Genomic DNA, 14596 nt, shown 5'->3' on the forward strand with positions numbered 1-14596 from the left:
GTTATATTATTAACAATAGTTTAACAGATTCAGGAATCGGACTGCAGTAGCACTAGAGAACTGAGACACTGCTGCCGCTCGGCTGTCGCACGGTATGTGTGTTCTCCTATCATCATAACCGTGTCGCGGACGTAGCTCGGCCGTACCTCGGCACGGCGCTCGGTGCGGTTATATGCGTGTCCCGAGTTTTAACCTATATAGTGAGGTGCACTGATGAAAGTATCCTACATAATAATAATAGAGGATAGAATTGTACTAGGCTTTACAAGTACGACGGAATGGGATATTTAAAAATATGAGTCATCACCCTTGCGGAGCACATGTACGGAATAGGAAATTCACAGAAGACGCATCACCACGTCTGAACTACTAAACTGATCAACTTGAAATTTCGCATATGGATTATTGATTTACCAAGGATTGTTATTAGTCCAGTCAATATAGACATAAAAAAGGGGGTGTGCTTGCAATTCATATTGTAGTTCTGATATTTCAATATATTAATTGGGTACATAAGAGAAGTCCAGAACCAATTTCTTCATGCAAAATTTCCTTGTGCTAGATACAGAGTGGCCCAAAAACCTCGTATTTTCGGCTCATTTTCCAGTTTTCTGCTAATCGGACAGAAAAATTTGCTCTCGCCTTTTGTTTAGATTATATAATTCTGAATAAAATGAGATCATTGGGAACTCTCCATCTCCAATGAGTACTGAGTTACAATTTTTCAAAAATGAGTGAAATTTGAAGAAAAAATCAATTTTGATGAATTTTAGTTTTTGATCAACAATATCTTCCGATTCTTACCATTTAGATGTTTAATTCAAAATCCCTCTGGGCGTATTTTTGTGCTCTACAATCTAAGATCAGGTGGAGCGCTCTATCACATATATAGATTTCCAGGTACACCTGACAACAATGCTCCTTGTATTGTGAAAAACACCTCATTTTCAGCTTCAACCATCATCACCAACTACATTGTCCTCACATTGGTATTTCGCACAATGACATAAGTTCATGAGATTATTTTCTATGAGAATCACTCGTTACATGCACTTCATTTCAGTATTTCCTAGTGGAGAGGCTCGCTTAAGGACACCTCTCAAGGATCAAAATTTCAAACACTTATAACTTTTGACACAGTGCTCAGATCTCATCGTACTACACTTCATTCTTCTCGGCTTGTCAAGGCGGTTCAAAATCATGCATCATGAGTCAAATTCGGTCAAAAAGTGGAAAATTTATTGTTGAGTGTTCTCAAGCCCATATTACAATACACAAAAAATGCCAATTTCTATATTCAAAGCTGCATGTCTTGTGAAATACTTCTGATAAAATTTCTAAATTTAGTGAGGATGTGAAAATTCTTCCCCTCTACCCACTCCAATGAATAATACTTTCAATTTCAATACCATTCGAAAGAAATTGGTTCTGGACTTCTCTTATGTACCCAAATAATATATAAAAAAATCAGAACTACAATATAAATTGTATGCACCAATGTATATAGTGACTGGACTATAGGTTTAAAATTCTTTAAAGTTTCAGTAGGTGAAGTTTTTCAGTTTGTCAAGTTTTTAATCAGACCCTTGCGGATCACGGGTTACCTGCTGCTAGTCTCAAATAAAACTTGAACAATGAACAACAATAAATGAATCATTTATCAATATCAGATATTGTGAGTTTCCACGCTATTATAGTAGCATACTATAGTGAGGTCCAGGTTATAATGGCAGTATTTGATTAACATGGTGTTGCTATCCTTGTCTATCAATTGACAAAGCAGATAGCGCTATCCTTTTTTTTCTATCTCTGTACCGTTGCCAAGCTCTTTAACACAGTTAAAGTTAATTGATGAACAATATATTTCATATCAAAAATAGAAATAAATTATTTCAATAATTGGAAAATATATTATTCTCTTAACAATAAAATATATAATCTCTTACTTTAAACAAGAATGAAACAGTAATATTACATCAATAGACCTGTATCAGCTACCGTCTATAGAAGGCATTGACAAGACAGAGGATCGGCAACGTTGTTCTCCTATCTTTCTACACTGCCTCTATAACGTGGACCTCACTATACAGTAGTAATTTCCCCTGATGTATCCAGGGAACTCTCCATCTCCAATGAGTACTGAGTTACAATTTTTCAAAAATGAGTGAAATTTGAAGAAAAAATCATTTTGATGAATTTTAGTTTTTGATCAACAATATCTTCCGATTCTTACCATTTAGATGTTTAATTCAAAATCCCTCTGGGCGTATTTTTGTGCTCTACAATCTAAGATCAGGTGGAGCGCTCTATCACATACATAGATTTACAGGTACACCTGACAACAATGCTCCTTGTATTGTGAAAAACACCTCATTTTCAGCTTCAACCATCATCACCAACTACATTGTCCTCACATTGGTATTTCTCACAATGACATAAGTTCATGAGATTATGTTCTATGAGAATCACTCGTTACATGCACTTCATTTCAGTATTTCCTAGTGGAGAGGCTCGCTTAAGGACACCTTTCAAGGATCAAAATTTCAAACACTTATAACTTTTGACACAGTGCTCAGATCTCATCGTACTACACTTCATTCTTCTCGGCTTGTCAAGGCGGTTCAAAATCATGCATCATAAGTCAAATTCGGTCAAAAAGTGGAAAATTTATTGTTGAGTGTACACAAGCCCATATTACAATACACAAAAAAGGCCAATTTCTTTATTCAAAGCTGCATGTCTTGTGAAATACTTCTGATAAAATTTCTAAATTTAGTGAGGATGTGAAAATTCTTCCCCTCTACCCACTCCAATGAATAATACTTTCAATTTCAATACCATTCGAAAGAAATTGGTTCTGGACTTCTCTTATGTACCCAAATAATATATAAAAAAATCAGAACTACAATATAAATTGTATGCACCAATGTATATAGTGACTGGACTATAGGTTTAAAATTCTTTAAAGTTTCAGTAGGTGAAGTTTTTCAGTTTGTCAAGTTTTTAATCAGACCCTTGCGGATCACGGGTTACCTGCTGCTAGTCTCAAATAAAACTTGAACAATGAACAACAATAAATGAATCATTTATCAATATCAGATATTGTGAGTTTCCACACTATTATAGTAGCATACTATAGTGAGGTCCAGGTTATAATGGCAGTATTTGATTAACATGGTGTTGCTATCCTTGTCTATCAATTGACAAAGCAGATAGCGCTATCCTTTTTTTTCTATCTCTGTACCGTTGCCAAGCTCTTTAACACAGTTAAAGTTAATTGATGAACAATATATTTCATATCAATAGTGGAAATAAATTATTTCAATAATTGGAAAATATATTATTCTCTTAACAAATAAAATATATAATCTCTTACTTTAAACAAGAATGAACAGTTAATATTACATCAATAGACCTGTATCAGCTACCGTCTATAGAAGGCATTGACAAGACAGAGGATCGGCAACGTTGTTCTCCTATCTTTCTACACTGCCTCTATAACGTGGACCTCACTATACAGTAGTAATTTCCCCTGATGTATCCAGAGACCTCTCAAGCTCGTTGGTTAATTTTTGAGTCATTTAATTCTTTAGTCAAATGACTCATCTAGCTGATAATGATTCATTATCTGGTCTTATTATTAAGTCAATTGATTTCTTCTATGATGTTATTTTCTGCAATTATTGTTGTGAAAGTAAATAAGAATCAATAAATTATTATTTTGTGTGTTTTGTCTCCATTTTACTGGGTATGAAGGTGGCATTGGCTATTAAGGCTGTGCAAAGGCTAAAAATAAACTTTCTACTCGCGATATTTTTCGAAGTTTATCGATTTGTATGTCATCAAGCTATCAAAATGAAAAAGTTTTCTCAGGAAAACATTTTTTTCTGATCATTACTTTTTGATATATTAGCACCTACAGTTTAAATTTTTGGGACAGAACATTTCAAATTTGGTAAGAGATAAAACCATGATATTTATAGAGGAGGATTGATTTTTCATGGTATTGTTGATATAGTAAAACAAACATTTTCTGAAAATATCGATATTTAGAAACGTTATTCAATTTACCAAAAATAACTCAACTAAATGTTATTATTGGTTATTTCTAGTAAATTGGATAACTTTCTTAAAAATTGATATTTTCTGAAAATTTTGTTTCACTAGATCAACAATACCATGAAGAAGCAATCCTCCTCTAAATCTCATCACAGAATTACAAGAATTATAGGAGTTTTCTCTGATCTCATGCATTTATCTCTAACCGAACTTGAAATGTTCTGTCCCAAAAATTTAAACTTTAGGCGCTCATATCTCAATAAGTAATGATCAGATAAAAATGTTTTCCTGAGAAAACTTTTTCATTTAAATCGAAAAACTTCGAAAAATATCACGAGTAAAAAGTTTATTTTTAGCCTTTTTTCAAATGTTATTTAATTTTATTTTTTTTAGCCTTTTAACGATTTTTTTCAAATTCATACTCTGTATAGTTATTTATCAGCTCTATAAACTGGCATAAGTCTTTTTCCTGGAAAACTGATGGGGGTTCCACCCCATCCTTGAGAAATGGACTGTTGTAACATCCTTCTCGTGCATGAGGTAGGTAGGTGAGCAGTTTATAAAAAAACACATAGTCGAGATATTTCATTTGTAGAACAGCTGTTTTGACGACTTTTAAAAAAATCATCGAATTTCACAATTTACACAAAGGAAAAAGAACTCTGAAAACAATAATATATACACATATACGCAGTATATCTGTATATTTGTATATCTATATATCTGTATATATAGTCTGATCGTAGTTTCAAATATGTTGCCGCCAATCGTTATTATGTTATTCCCCTAAATTATTCTTGTTTGAGAATGAGGCTTACAGTTCAATGAGCAAGGAAAGTTGTGTGAGTGTACCACACCAGATTTTTTCTATTCTGGAATATTCAAAAAACTTCCAACAATTGATGTTGTGCACAGTATGATTGCTTTTTGCATCAGATTGAACACCCATACTGGCAATCCCAACTTTTCAACTTATCAGCCAATCCTTAGGTACCATCCCTGTTTCTATTCTGGAATATTCAAAAAACTTCCAACAATTGATGTTGTGCACAGTATGATTGCTTTTTGCATCAGATTGAACACCCATACTGGCAATCCCAACTTTTTAACTTATCAGCCAAATCCTTAGGTACCATCCCTGTTTTGCTGACATCAATAATGGCTCAATTGCAAAGTTTTCCAGCCCCCACAGCTGCTTTATCTCATCTGCCAAAGGCAGGTATTTGAGAGCCTCCTCTTCACTATACTGTTTTCAATTATATGTATTGGGAATGCCAAGGTCTATAAATTATTATTATTAATATAGTCAATTACATTACAAATTACAAGGCAGAAAATCGGCAACGCTTGAAAAAAATGAGAGAATATAATAATGGATATACTCACATATTCATCCAAAATTTTGACCTGCCATGTATTTTCGTTGACTCCGAGGAATGCATAGATTATATGAGTACACTTAGAGGCAGGAATATTCTCAACTTTGTAGGTTACAGGCGCATCTCTATAGGCAGCCCAAGAACTATAGTAGCATACTACTTTTTTAGCTGAAACCAATTTCAAATTCATTTTATTTTCGGGCAGGAAATGTTGATGTAGAGTGTAAAGTGACTCAAACTTTTTTTGAACTGATATTATAAGCTAAATTTGGGATAGAATTTTGAAAATTCTAATATACTTTCTTAGCTAAAACAAAATTCAAATTCATTTCATTATTGGGCAGAAAATGTTGATGTAGAGTGTAAAGCAACTCAAACTTGTTTTGAACTGATATTATAAGCTAAATTTGGGAGAGAATTTTGAAAATTCTAATATCAATACTTATCTATTTCACTAATAAACCCTATTAGATAATAGGGTTTATTATTATCTTGTACAGAGTGACACAGAATAACGGGAACTTTTAAAAACGCCATAAAACATTAGTGGGATGGGCAAAAATGATTTTTAATCAAACTAATGTAAAGTTCAAGACTTGCCATTTGAGAATTATTAATAACATCCATCACTTTTTGACAATTACTTCTCCAAGATGGCTTTTCCTCCTGCACGAATATACTCTCTTGAAATCTGTGTTTAGATTCCTGAACATTTCAGCTGGGATATTGTTAATTTATTTTTGAATTATTGTCTGTTATGATTCAATCACAGTTATCGGTCAAGTTGCAAAAACGTTTGATTTGAGATAGCTCAACAAACAGAAAATCGCAGGTGGACAGATCATGGAACCAGGAAACGCAGATGTCGCAGCAATGAGGAATCATCAACACAGATTTCAAGAGTGTATTCGTTCAGGAGGAAGCCATCTTGAAGAAGTAATTGTCAAAGAGTGATAGATGTTATTAATAATTCTCAAATGGCAAGTCTTGAACTTTACATTAGTTTGAATAAAATAATTTTTGCCCATCCCACTAATGTTTTATGGCGTTTTAAAAGTTCCCGTTATTCTGTGTCACTCGTCTGGACAAGATAATAAACCCTATAATCTAATAGTGGAATAGTGGTTTATTAGTGGAATAGATAAGTATTGATATTAGAATTTTCAAAATTCTCTCCCAAATTTAGCTTATAATATCAGTTCAAAACAAGTTTGAGTCACTTTACACTCTACATCAACATTTTCTGCCCAATAATGAAATGAATTTGAATTTTGTTTCAGCTTATTTAATCTATTTCTAATATTAAACCCAATAAAACCCTATGTAATAAATACATATTATAAGGTATGCCCAAAAATTACTCTGTAATAAATATTATTGTGCTTTGTGTATCATTGATTGAGTAAATAAATAAACCAACCCCCAAGTTAATATTATAAGGTAGGCCTAAATATTACATTTTTGTAGAATATTGAAGTGTTCGCCTATATTTCTTCTCTTTCTAAGCTCCAATTTTATTTCAATAATGTAAGCCTAAGTGATTTTGTACTGATGGATTAATAAATAAATAATAGCCAGTCATCATTGAAGACATAAACCTACATTGCATATAATATTGATGAACCAATATTTAAATAGAAAAATTGAAATTCAAATAGGTATCTTCATTCAATTAATTTATTTATTCAGTCAAGTCAATCACTCTTGTATACACTTTAATAGTTGAAACGGATATACAGATATAAGACTCAGTATAAGGCAAAAAACCAAGTAAGATTTATAATGAATGAGAATTAACGGTTAGTCACTAAGACTATAGTTTTAATCAAGATAAAACAAAAATCTTTGACAGCTTTTATAAAATGTTTTGTGTTGTTGAATAAAAGGACTTGACATTTTATTACAATGACATAGGTATCAAACATTAGTTATTTGTGCAACTAGTGCGCAAAGTGACAGTTTGCTGCACCGAAAGAAACGTTCACTTGAACGGTTTCTTGAGTGCAGCAGAGGAACTTTGCGCACGTATTTCACATTAAGTTTTTCCTACAGTTACCATTGAATATGAAAAGTGGGTAATTATGGGTAAAATTGCCTGAAATGCATCAAATGTTTTTCTGTGTAATTTTATTATTGATAAAAACCTTAATTTATTGTCAAATAGAATAAAAATGTTGTCCTTGGTTATAATATATAATTAATAATTAGCGCGTTGTGCTTGGTTGCACCTCTGCTCACTATAGCAGCTACAGCAGTCACTGTTACCAACTTCATTTTGATTTTGCTGCACTGTTGCTCCATATAACCTACTAAGTATTTTGCATTGCCATGTTGCAAATCTGGAGTGCAGAAAAATTTTTCCCGCACTAGAGCGGAAAAGTGATTCTTTGCGTTCTGTAATCAGTGCAGCAATGGCCACTTTTCAACGTAACTGTAGGAAAAGAATATTTATTCATTTACCTATACATTGATACAATATCATTCTAAATTATGAATGATTGAGGAAGGAACAACAGACTCAAAGCCCAAAACTGTTCCTTTCCCAAATTTAGATAGAAATTGTCCAGAAACAGGTCATGTTATATTGAATTCCAAATACCCTACATGAGTATCAAGGTTGGCCCAACATTGAGTATTGAGTCATCAACAAAATTTAATATTAATTAGATCATTGATAAACAAAAAAAAGCCATTAGATGGATGTGTAAACTGACGAGATATCAGTCCTGCCGAGATTATTTTAAAATTGAAAGTACCTATTCTCACATTTCCATCTTTGTTCATATACAAGACTATCCTTAGCACCGTTGATAATAATTTTCTACCCACTAATAGCAATATCCACAGTCATAGAACAAGAACTGCTAATAACTATCATTTACCTAATGTTAATTTAGCAATAGCAAAGAAAAATCCATTTATCAAGGAATAATTTTTTACAATAGGCTCTCAAATGAAATAAAATCTGTTAAACAAATAAAAATGTATTTAAAGTCCAATTGAAGAAATATTTATTGAATGGTGGCATCTATTCCATAAATGAATACATGGATAATTAGTGGATACATTTCAATAATATTGTGTACTTATCAATAATTAATAGCTGTGGTTGATAACTTATTGTACATTTGTGTTTTGTACTTTGTGACATTGATCATTTTCATGTATTTTATTTGTTTTTATAATAATTGACGTTTGCCATATCTGTAATGTACAGCATTTTATGCAATAAAAATATTTATTTATTTTATTTAAAACTAATTAAACTAAACTGCAGCAGTATCAGTAAAGAGACCGTTAATAACATTGAAATAACTGTTATCAGTGCAACATGCACTTCATTCTTTGAACACATTGCTTCTGCAATCTCTTATTTATTCTGGGATCCTCTAGTCATATCTTTCTATAGTGAGGTCCAAGTTATAATGGCAGTGAAGAAACATAGGAGAACAACGTTGCCGATCCTTTTTTTCTTGTCAATGCCTTCTATGGAGGTTTATTGATGTAATATTAACTACCTATCATTCATGTTTGAAATAATCAATTAAATTTTATCAAGCAAGAAATCATATTTTTAAATGATTTCATAATGAATATTCATAATCAAGATTAAATATTTTGTTGATTAATTATATTCTCGAAAAACGATCTGGCAACAGATCAAGAGAGAGAGAGAGAGCGCTATCCGCTTTGTTGAAAGATAGACAAGGATAGCAACATCATTGATAATCAAACACTGCTGCCATTATAACGTGGACCTTACTATTAATAGTTCCACATAATTATTTGACAAAATCTGCTCTTTCAATTCACCTTGATATGGAAAAATTCCAAAACATCTCTGTTTCAAATGTAGAGATTTTTTTATTATTTAACAGAATTCAATAAATTAAAAAATGACCAAAAAATAATTACCGTCAACAGAGTTGCTGAATGCCAGAACCACGCCTATTACTAGGCCAACATATCCATGAATTCTCATCCTGTGGAAAAAAGGAAGAATTTAAATCAAAATACACTGCTGCAAACTTGAATAGATGAAACAGTGAGTACAGGTAATTGTATAAGTACAACTGGATGAATAATTCGTTCAAATTTAAATTCAAATATACTGCAAACTTCATTCTCTATTGATTAATACAATAAGTACATCATCAAAATGATAGGGAGAGAAAAAATAAGATAACCTTGTGCTGAGCCATTGTCAATATTGTAGAACCGTTCCATAATGAATAAAAACACAAATATGTTGTCAAATTCTACACTGTTTTATTTGGTACATGACAATGGTTTTGTGACCACACCGGTCACATTTTCAAGTTGACAAGTCAACGAAACCATGGTCGTGTACCGAATAAAACTGTGTACAATTTGACAACATATTTGTGTTTTTATTCAATAACCTTGTGCTATTCCTCTCCCAAATTTAGATAAGGTTACACATAGTCCGAAATAGGTTAAGTCTTTTAGTTGTTCACTTCACAAAATCTTCAAAATATAAAAATAAAGTGATTGTAGGTACAGCGAATAAACAATTCTTTCAAATTTAAATTCAAATATACTGCAAACTTAAATAAAATAGAACAATAAGTGATTGTAGCTACAGTTGAATAAACAATTCGTTCAAATTAAAGTTAAATATATTGAAAACTTGAATAAATAGAACAGTGAGTAATTTTAGTACGGTACCTACAGTTGAATGAATAATTCGTTCAAATTTAAATTCAAATATACTGCAAACTTAAATAAAATAGAACAATAGTAGCTACAGTTGAATGAACAATTCGTTCAAATTTGAAGTTAAATATATTGAAAATGTAAATAAATAGAACAGTGATATGAGTGATTGTAGTACTTACATTTGAATGAAAAATTCGTTCAAATTTAAATTCAAATATACTGCAAACTTAAATAAAATAGAACAATAATAGGTATTGATTGTACTTACAATATGCTTAATCACTGTTGAATAAACATCTCGTACGTACAATTTTAAGACAAATATACAGCAAACTTAAATAAATAAAACAATAAGTGATTGTAGCTACAGTTGAATGAACAAATCGTTCAAATTTAAATTTAAATATACTGCAAACTCAAATAAATTGTAATATTACATTTTTCTTCTCACATTTAAATCGAATCTTCAATTCGAGATCTATGGAACTTTATAGTAAATGTCAGAGTTATCAATAGACGGATAAATTTTTTGACGGAAAATTTATTATCGTAAATGTTTGTTGCATTGTTCCATGGTGTCACCGAGGCTGGGTTGACAGAATTAAAAAGATAAATGGTTTAGTTAAATAGAGATGATATATATATAAAAATTTAAAATAACAATTTCAAATTAAAGTTTTATTGAGAACAGATGTAGAATGTGAATTCTAAACTTATAAGTTATAATTTTTTGATGACGTGTCTGTGGAGATCGATATTGAACAGGGCGTTGTCTTTCGTGACTGGCAACTGTGTCCTTTTCCTGTTCTTGGCTTCTCTTCTGAAACTAATGGCTGGCTATGTTTGTGTTGTAAAGTTTTGCTCTAGATCATTTCGTTTATTAATGTTTTAAATTGAGTTTTATATAAATTTTGTGCTGTTTTGGTCAGATTTAGCGGTTTGTATTGTCAAGCCATTAGCCACTGTGTTTCAACTGTAAACTAGATAAGTATTTTTAGTTCGTAATAACTCTGAAATCATTAGGCTTGTAAGTTATTGTTCTTTGTATATTTCTGTGTTTTGCCAAAAATTTCATCTGAAGATTATAAGTTAATTTGCTCTGAAAACTGGATTTCTCATTCATAGGCAATAGATCCATTCACAGTTTATCAAGAATCTATTTTATTGGAGCCGACAACTTTCCTTAGTGTGATAGGTGTTAAATGCTATTCCAACGTTTAAGGAAAAATTGGTAGCACGGCAAATGTTACCCCTGTGGTGGGACCGAATTACAAAATAAATATGTCCCAAATGGTACACCATGAAATCCCTGGTTATAGAAATTATTAGTAGATAGATATCTTGATGGGTTGTGAATGGTTTGTTGCTGAGTGGGAAGTCGGTTCAAGAGAGATCAAGTCCTAATGAATATATTATCTGTGCAGACTAGCAAAATGGCATACAATATGAAAAATATTAAAATTGATGATGAGTTAATAGCTGCCTTAACACAACTGTTGATAAGCAAGATGCTAGGTTAGACCAAATGTTTAAAAAACAAAATGCTAGATTTGATGAGCTAAATGCTAATTTGATGCTAGGTTTGATGAGATGAAGCAAGAATGTACTAGCATTAGACTAGAGCAGGTTAGTATAAACCTTCTATTGAAAAATGCACATGAAACATTGAAAGATGAAAACAAATTGAAGCAGGATGATAGTAGTGTTAAGTTACAAGATCAACTCATTCAAGTTTCTGACAATGTAGGCCTAGTTACTGTTGTTGAAAAAGTCAACCATAGTGAGATAGTAGAATTGAGTAAAGAAGTAGGTAGGGAGTTGTCTTCATTGAAAGTCAACTATCAAGAAAGTACTATTGCTACATTGAAGGTTAGGAAAACAGTAAACAAATCGTATGTTTCTATGGATCAGATTACTACATCAAAAGTTAGGAAGATTGTAAACAAAGTGAATGATTACATGAGACAGGTTTCTGTAGAGGTTAGGAAAAATGTAAACAAAATGAATCTTGCTTTGAGTCAAGTTGATGAGTTCAACTTTCAACTGAGAATTGAAAAGATGTATGCTATGCATTCTCAAGTGACCATGACGAACTTTTGTAGGCAAAACTGCTTGGTTGAAATAAATGAACCCATGAATAAAATCATGCTATTGAAGAAAACAAAACGCAAAGTTTCCATTGATGTATTAGTATTCAAAGGTTGTTTCAAGTTGCTTACTTACAAGATGATAACTGTGAATCACATGATGGAAGGGTATTCCCCAACACACAATGATTAGGAATCCTGTGTCATGCCGGGATTCAGAATAGCATAATCGCTACACAGTGTATGGTAAGAGTCCATAATTGTGTCTTTTTTCTTCCTGTAGCCTATTTTCTTGGCCCTTAATCTTTTCAATTTTCGATTCTTTCCTGTCTTTGTGTAATATTCAGTAAATTTCTTCTATGATGCATATCTTAACCAATCTTGTCCATAGTCATTTAAATTTGTATTTTTTCTGAAATAATATTAGAAGTTGAAATAGTAGCTTATTTTCCTAATCTTTAATTTGTTGATAAAACCTAACTTTTCTAAAATCTATCCATTGTAGTGTAAAGAATTGTGTGCTTGTGATATATTTTTTCATCATGTATCACTTATGTGAAGTGTATCACTTATTTTGAAATGTGTATTGTTTTAGGGAATTTATTTACCCAGTTTTCTTTTTCTCTTGTTTGTATTTTTTAGGGAACTTATTTACCCAGTATTTCATATTGATCATCTTTGTATCATAATCTTGAAATGTTTATACTTATTATACAGTCTTTAAATTTTAAATTATTTTAAAAAATAATTGGTTTAATTTAAAACGTTGTGTTATATTATCAATTGAAATGAGTTAAAGGCTAAAATTTTTCTAAAGTGTTTTGTAATTGATATTTTTTTTTAAATTTTAAAACTGTTTGTTCTATAAATTTTGATATGATTGATTATTGTTTGAAATGGATGCTGGAGTGTATGTAGAATTTTTAGTGGGGTTTGTTGATTAGAATTTTGCTGGTATGTGATTGTTTTTTGAGATGGAAACCCATTATTGCCTAAAGAAGGAATAACAGAGGTTATGACTTAGAGAGGCAGTAATGAGATAATATTTTTGTGTTGATTAATAATGTTGATTGCCATAGATGCAAAATAATGATTATAATGTTGATTGCCATAGATGCAAAATGATGATTACTTATGAATATTGTTTGCCTTTGAAGCAAAATATTATTGATGTTTTGAATGGTTTCTTGTTTAATGATTGATAGTAAAGTTTTGTCATGAAATGTAGTTTGTGTTAGAACATTGAAGAGTCGAAATAAACTATAGTATCCAACAAACGATGATTAATAATATTAAATAATTTGCTTTTTATACAATTTTTGAACAAAATTAAAACTAAATAATTTTGAAACCCTGAATGATAAATCATAAATGTGAAATGAACATGCTATAAATGAAATATTATATTAAATAATAATGAAATGCAAATATATTATGAAATGATTGAATAGAAGACCAAATGTCTGAAATTATTGAAATATGTATTGAAATTAAATTTTGTTGTGTTGTTATGATGTTTGTTTTTTACAATTTTGATAATGATACAGGGTGTTATGAAATTATATTTCTATTTTGAAGAATGGATTAAAATTTGATATTTGAACAGTGAATAAATGAATGATTTTTTTTTTTAAATTTATCATTGATATGTCCATATTTCACAATTTATGTATTGCTGACTGTATAATAAGATGTTAACAAATTTCAATTTCATAGATACTTAAAATAATTTTTATGTGTATTAGATTGTATTGATAGCCTAATCAAGTTTTTCTTTTTAGTTTATAAGCACTTTAAGATAACAGGTACAGCACAGACATTAACATTGAAATAGTTATCATGTGAATCTCGAAATCAGTAACAAGTGAACGCCATGAAGAGTGTTAAGAACATTTGGGTGATTTTCAAACTAGTGTGACATAACTAAGCCAATATCTGCGCCAATGCTGATGCCAAAATCTGCGCCAATGCCAATAGTTACGCCAATGCCAAAAATCTGCGCCAATGCTGATGCCAACAACAAAAATCAATGCCAATGCCTGCGCCAATGCCAATAGCTACGCCAATGCCAAAATCTGCGCCAATGCCAACAACAAAAATCAATGCCAATAGCTACGCCAATGCCAAAATCTGCGCCAATGCCAATGCCAACAACAAAAATCAATGCCAATAGCTACACCAATGCCTGCGCCAATGCTGATGCCAACACCAAAATCAACGCCGATGCCTGTGCTGATGTCAATAGCTACGCCAATGCCAATAGCTACGCCAATGCCAATGCCAATGCCTGCGCCAATGCCAATATTAACGCCGATGCCAAAGCCGACACCAAAGCATACACCAATAGAAATGCCAATGCTTATTGCTGACTCTGTATCTCAAGCTTCAACA

The 14596-nt window shown here is 31.5% G+C and overlaps 1 protein-coding gene across 3 annotated transcripts in view; it reads right to left on the minus strand.

Annotated features, from left to right (window-relative positions):
• Positions 1-14596, minus strand: part of LOC111057197 (endochitinase) — a 39127-nt gene that overhangs the window by 17943 nt on the left and 6588 nt on the right. For all 3 annotated transcript variants that reach the window (XM_039419822.1, XM_039419824.1, XM_039419823.1), the window contains exons 2-3: positions 9354-9421; positions 5446-5606 (exon numbers count right to left, since the gene is read on the minus strand). In XM_039419822.1, the coding sequence (XP_039275756.1) occupies positions 5446-5606; positions 9354-9421 (229 nt within the window). The remainder of the gene's footprint in view (positions 1-5445; positions 5607-9353; positions 9422-14596) is intronic.

Source organism: Nilaparvata lugens, chromosome 1, assembly GCF_014356525.2.
Source record: "Nilaparvata lugens isolate BPH chromosome 1, ASM1435652v1, whole genome shotgun sequence".
In the NCBI taxonomy this organism is placed as follows: Eukaryota; Metazoa; Arthropoda; class Insecta; order Hemiptera; family Delphacidae; genus Nilaparvata; species Nilaparvata lugens.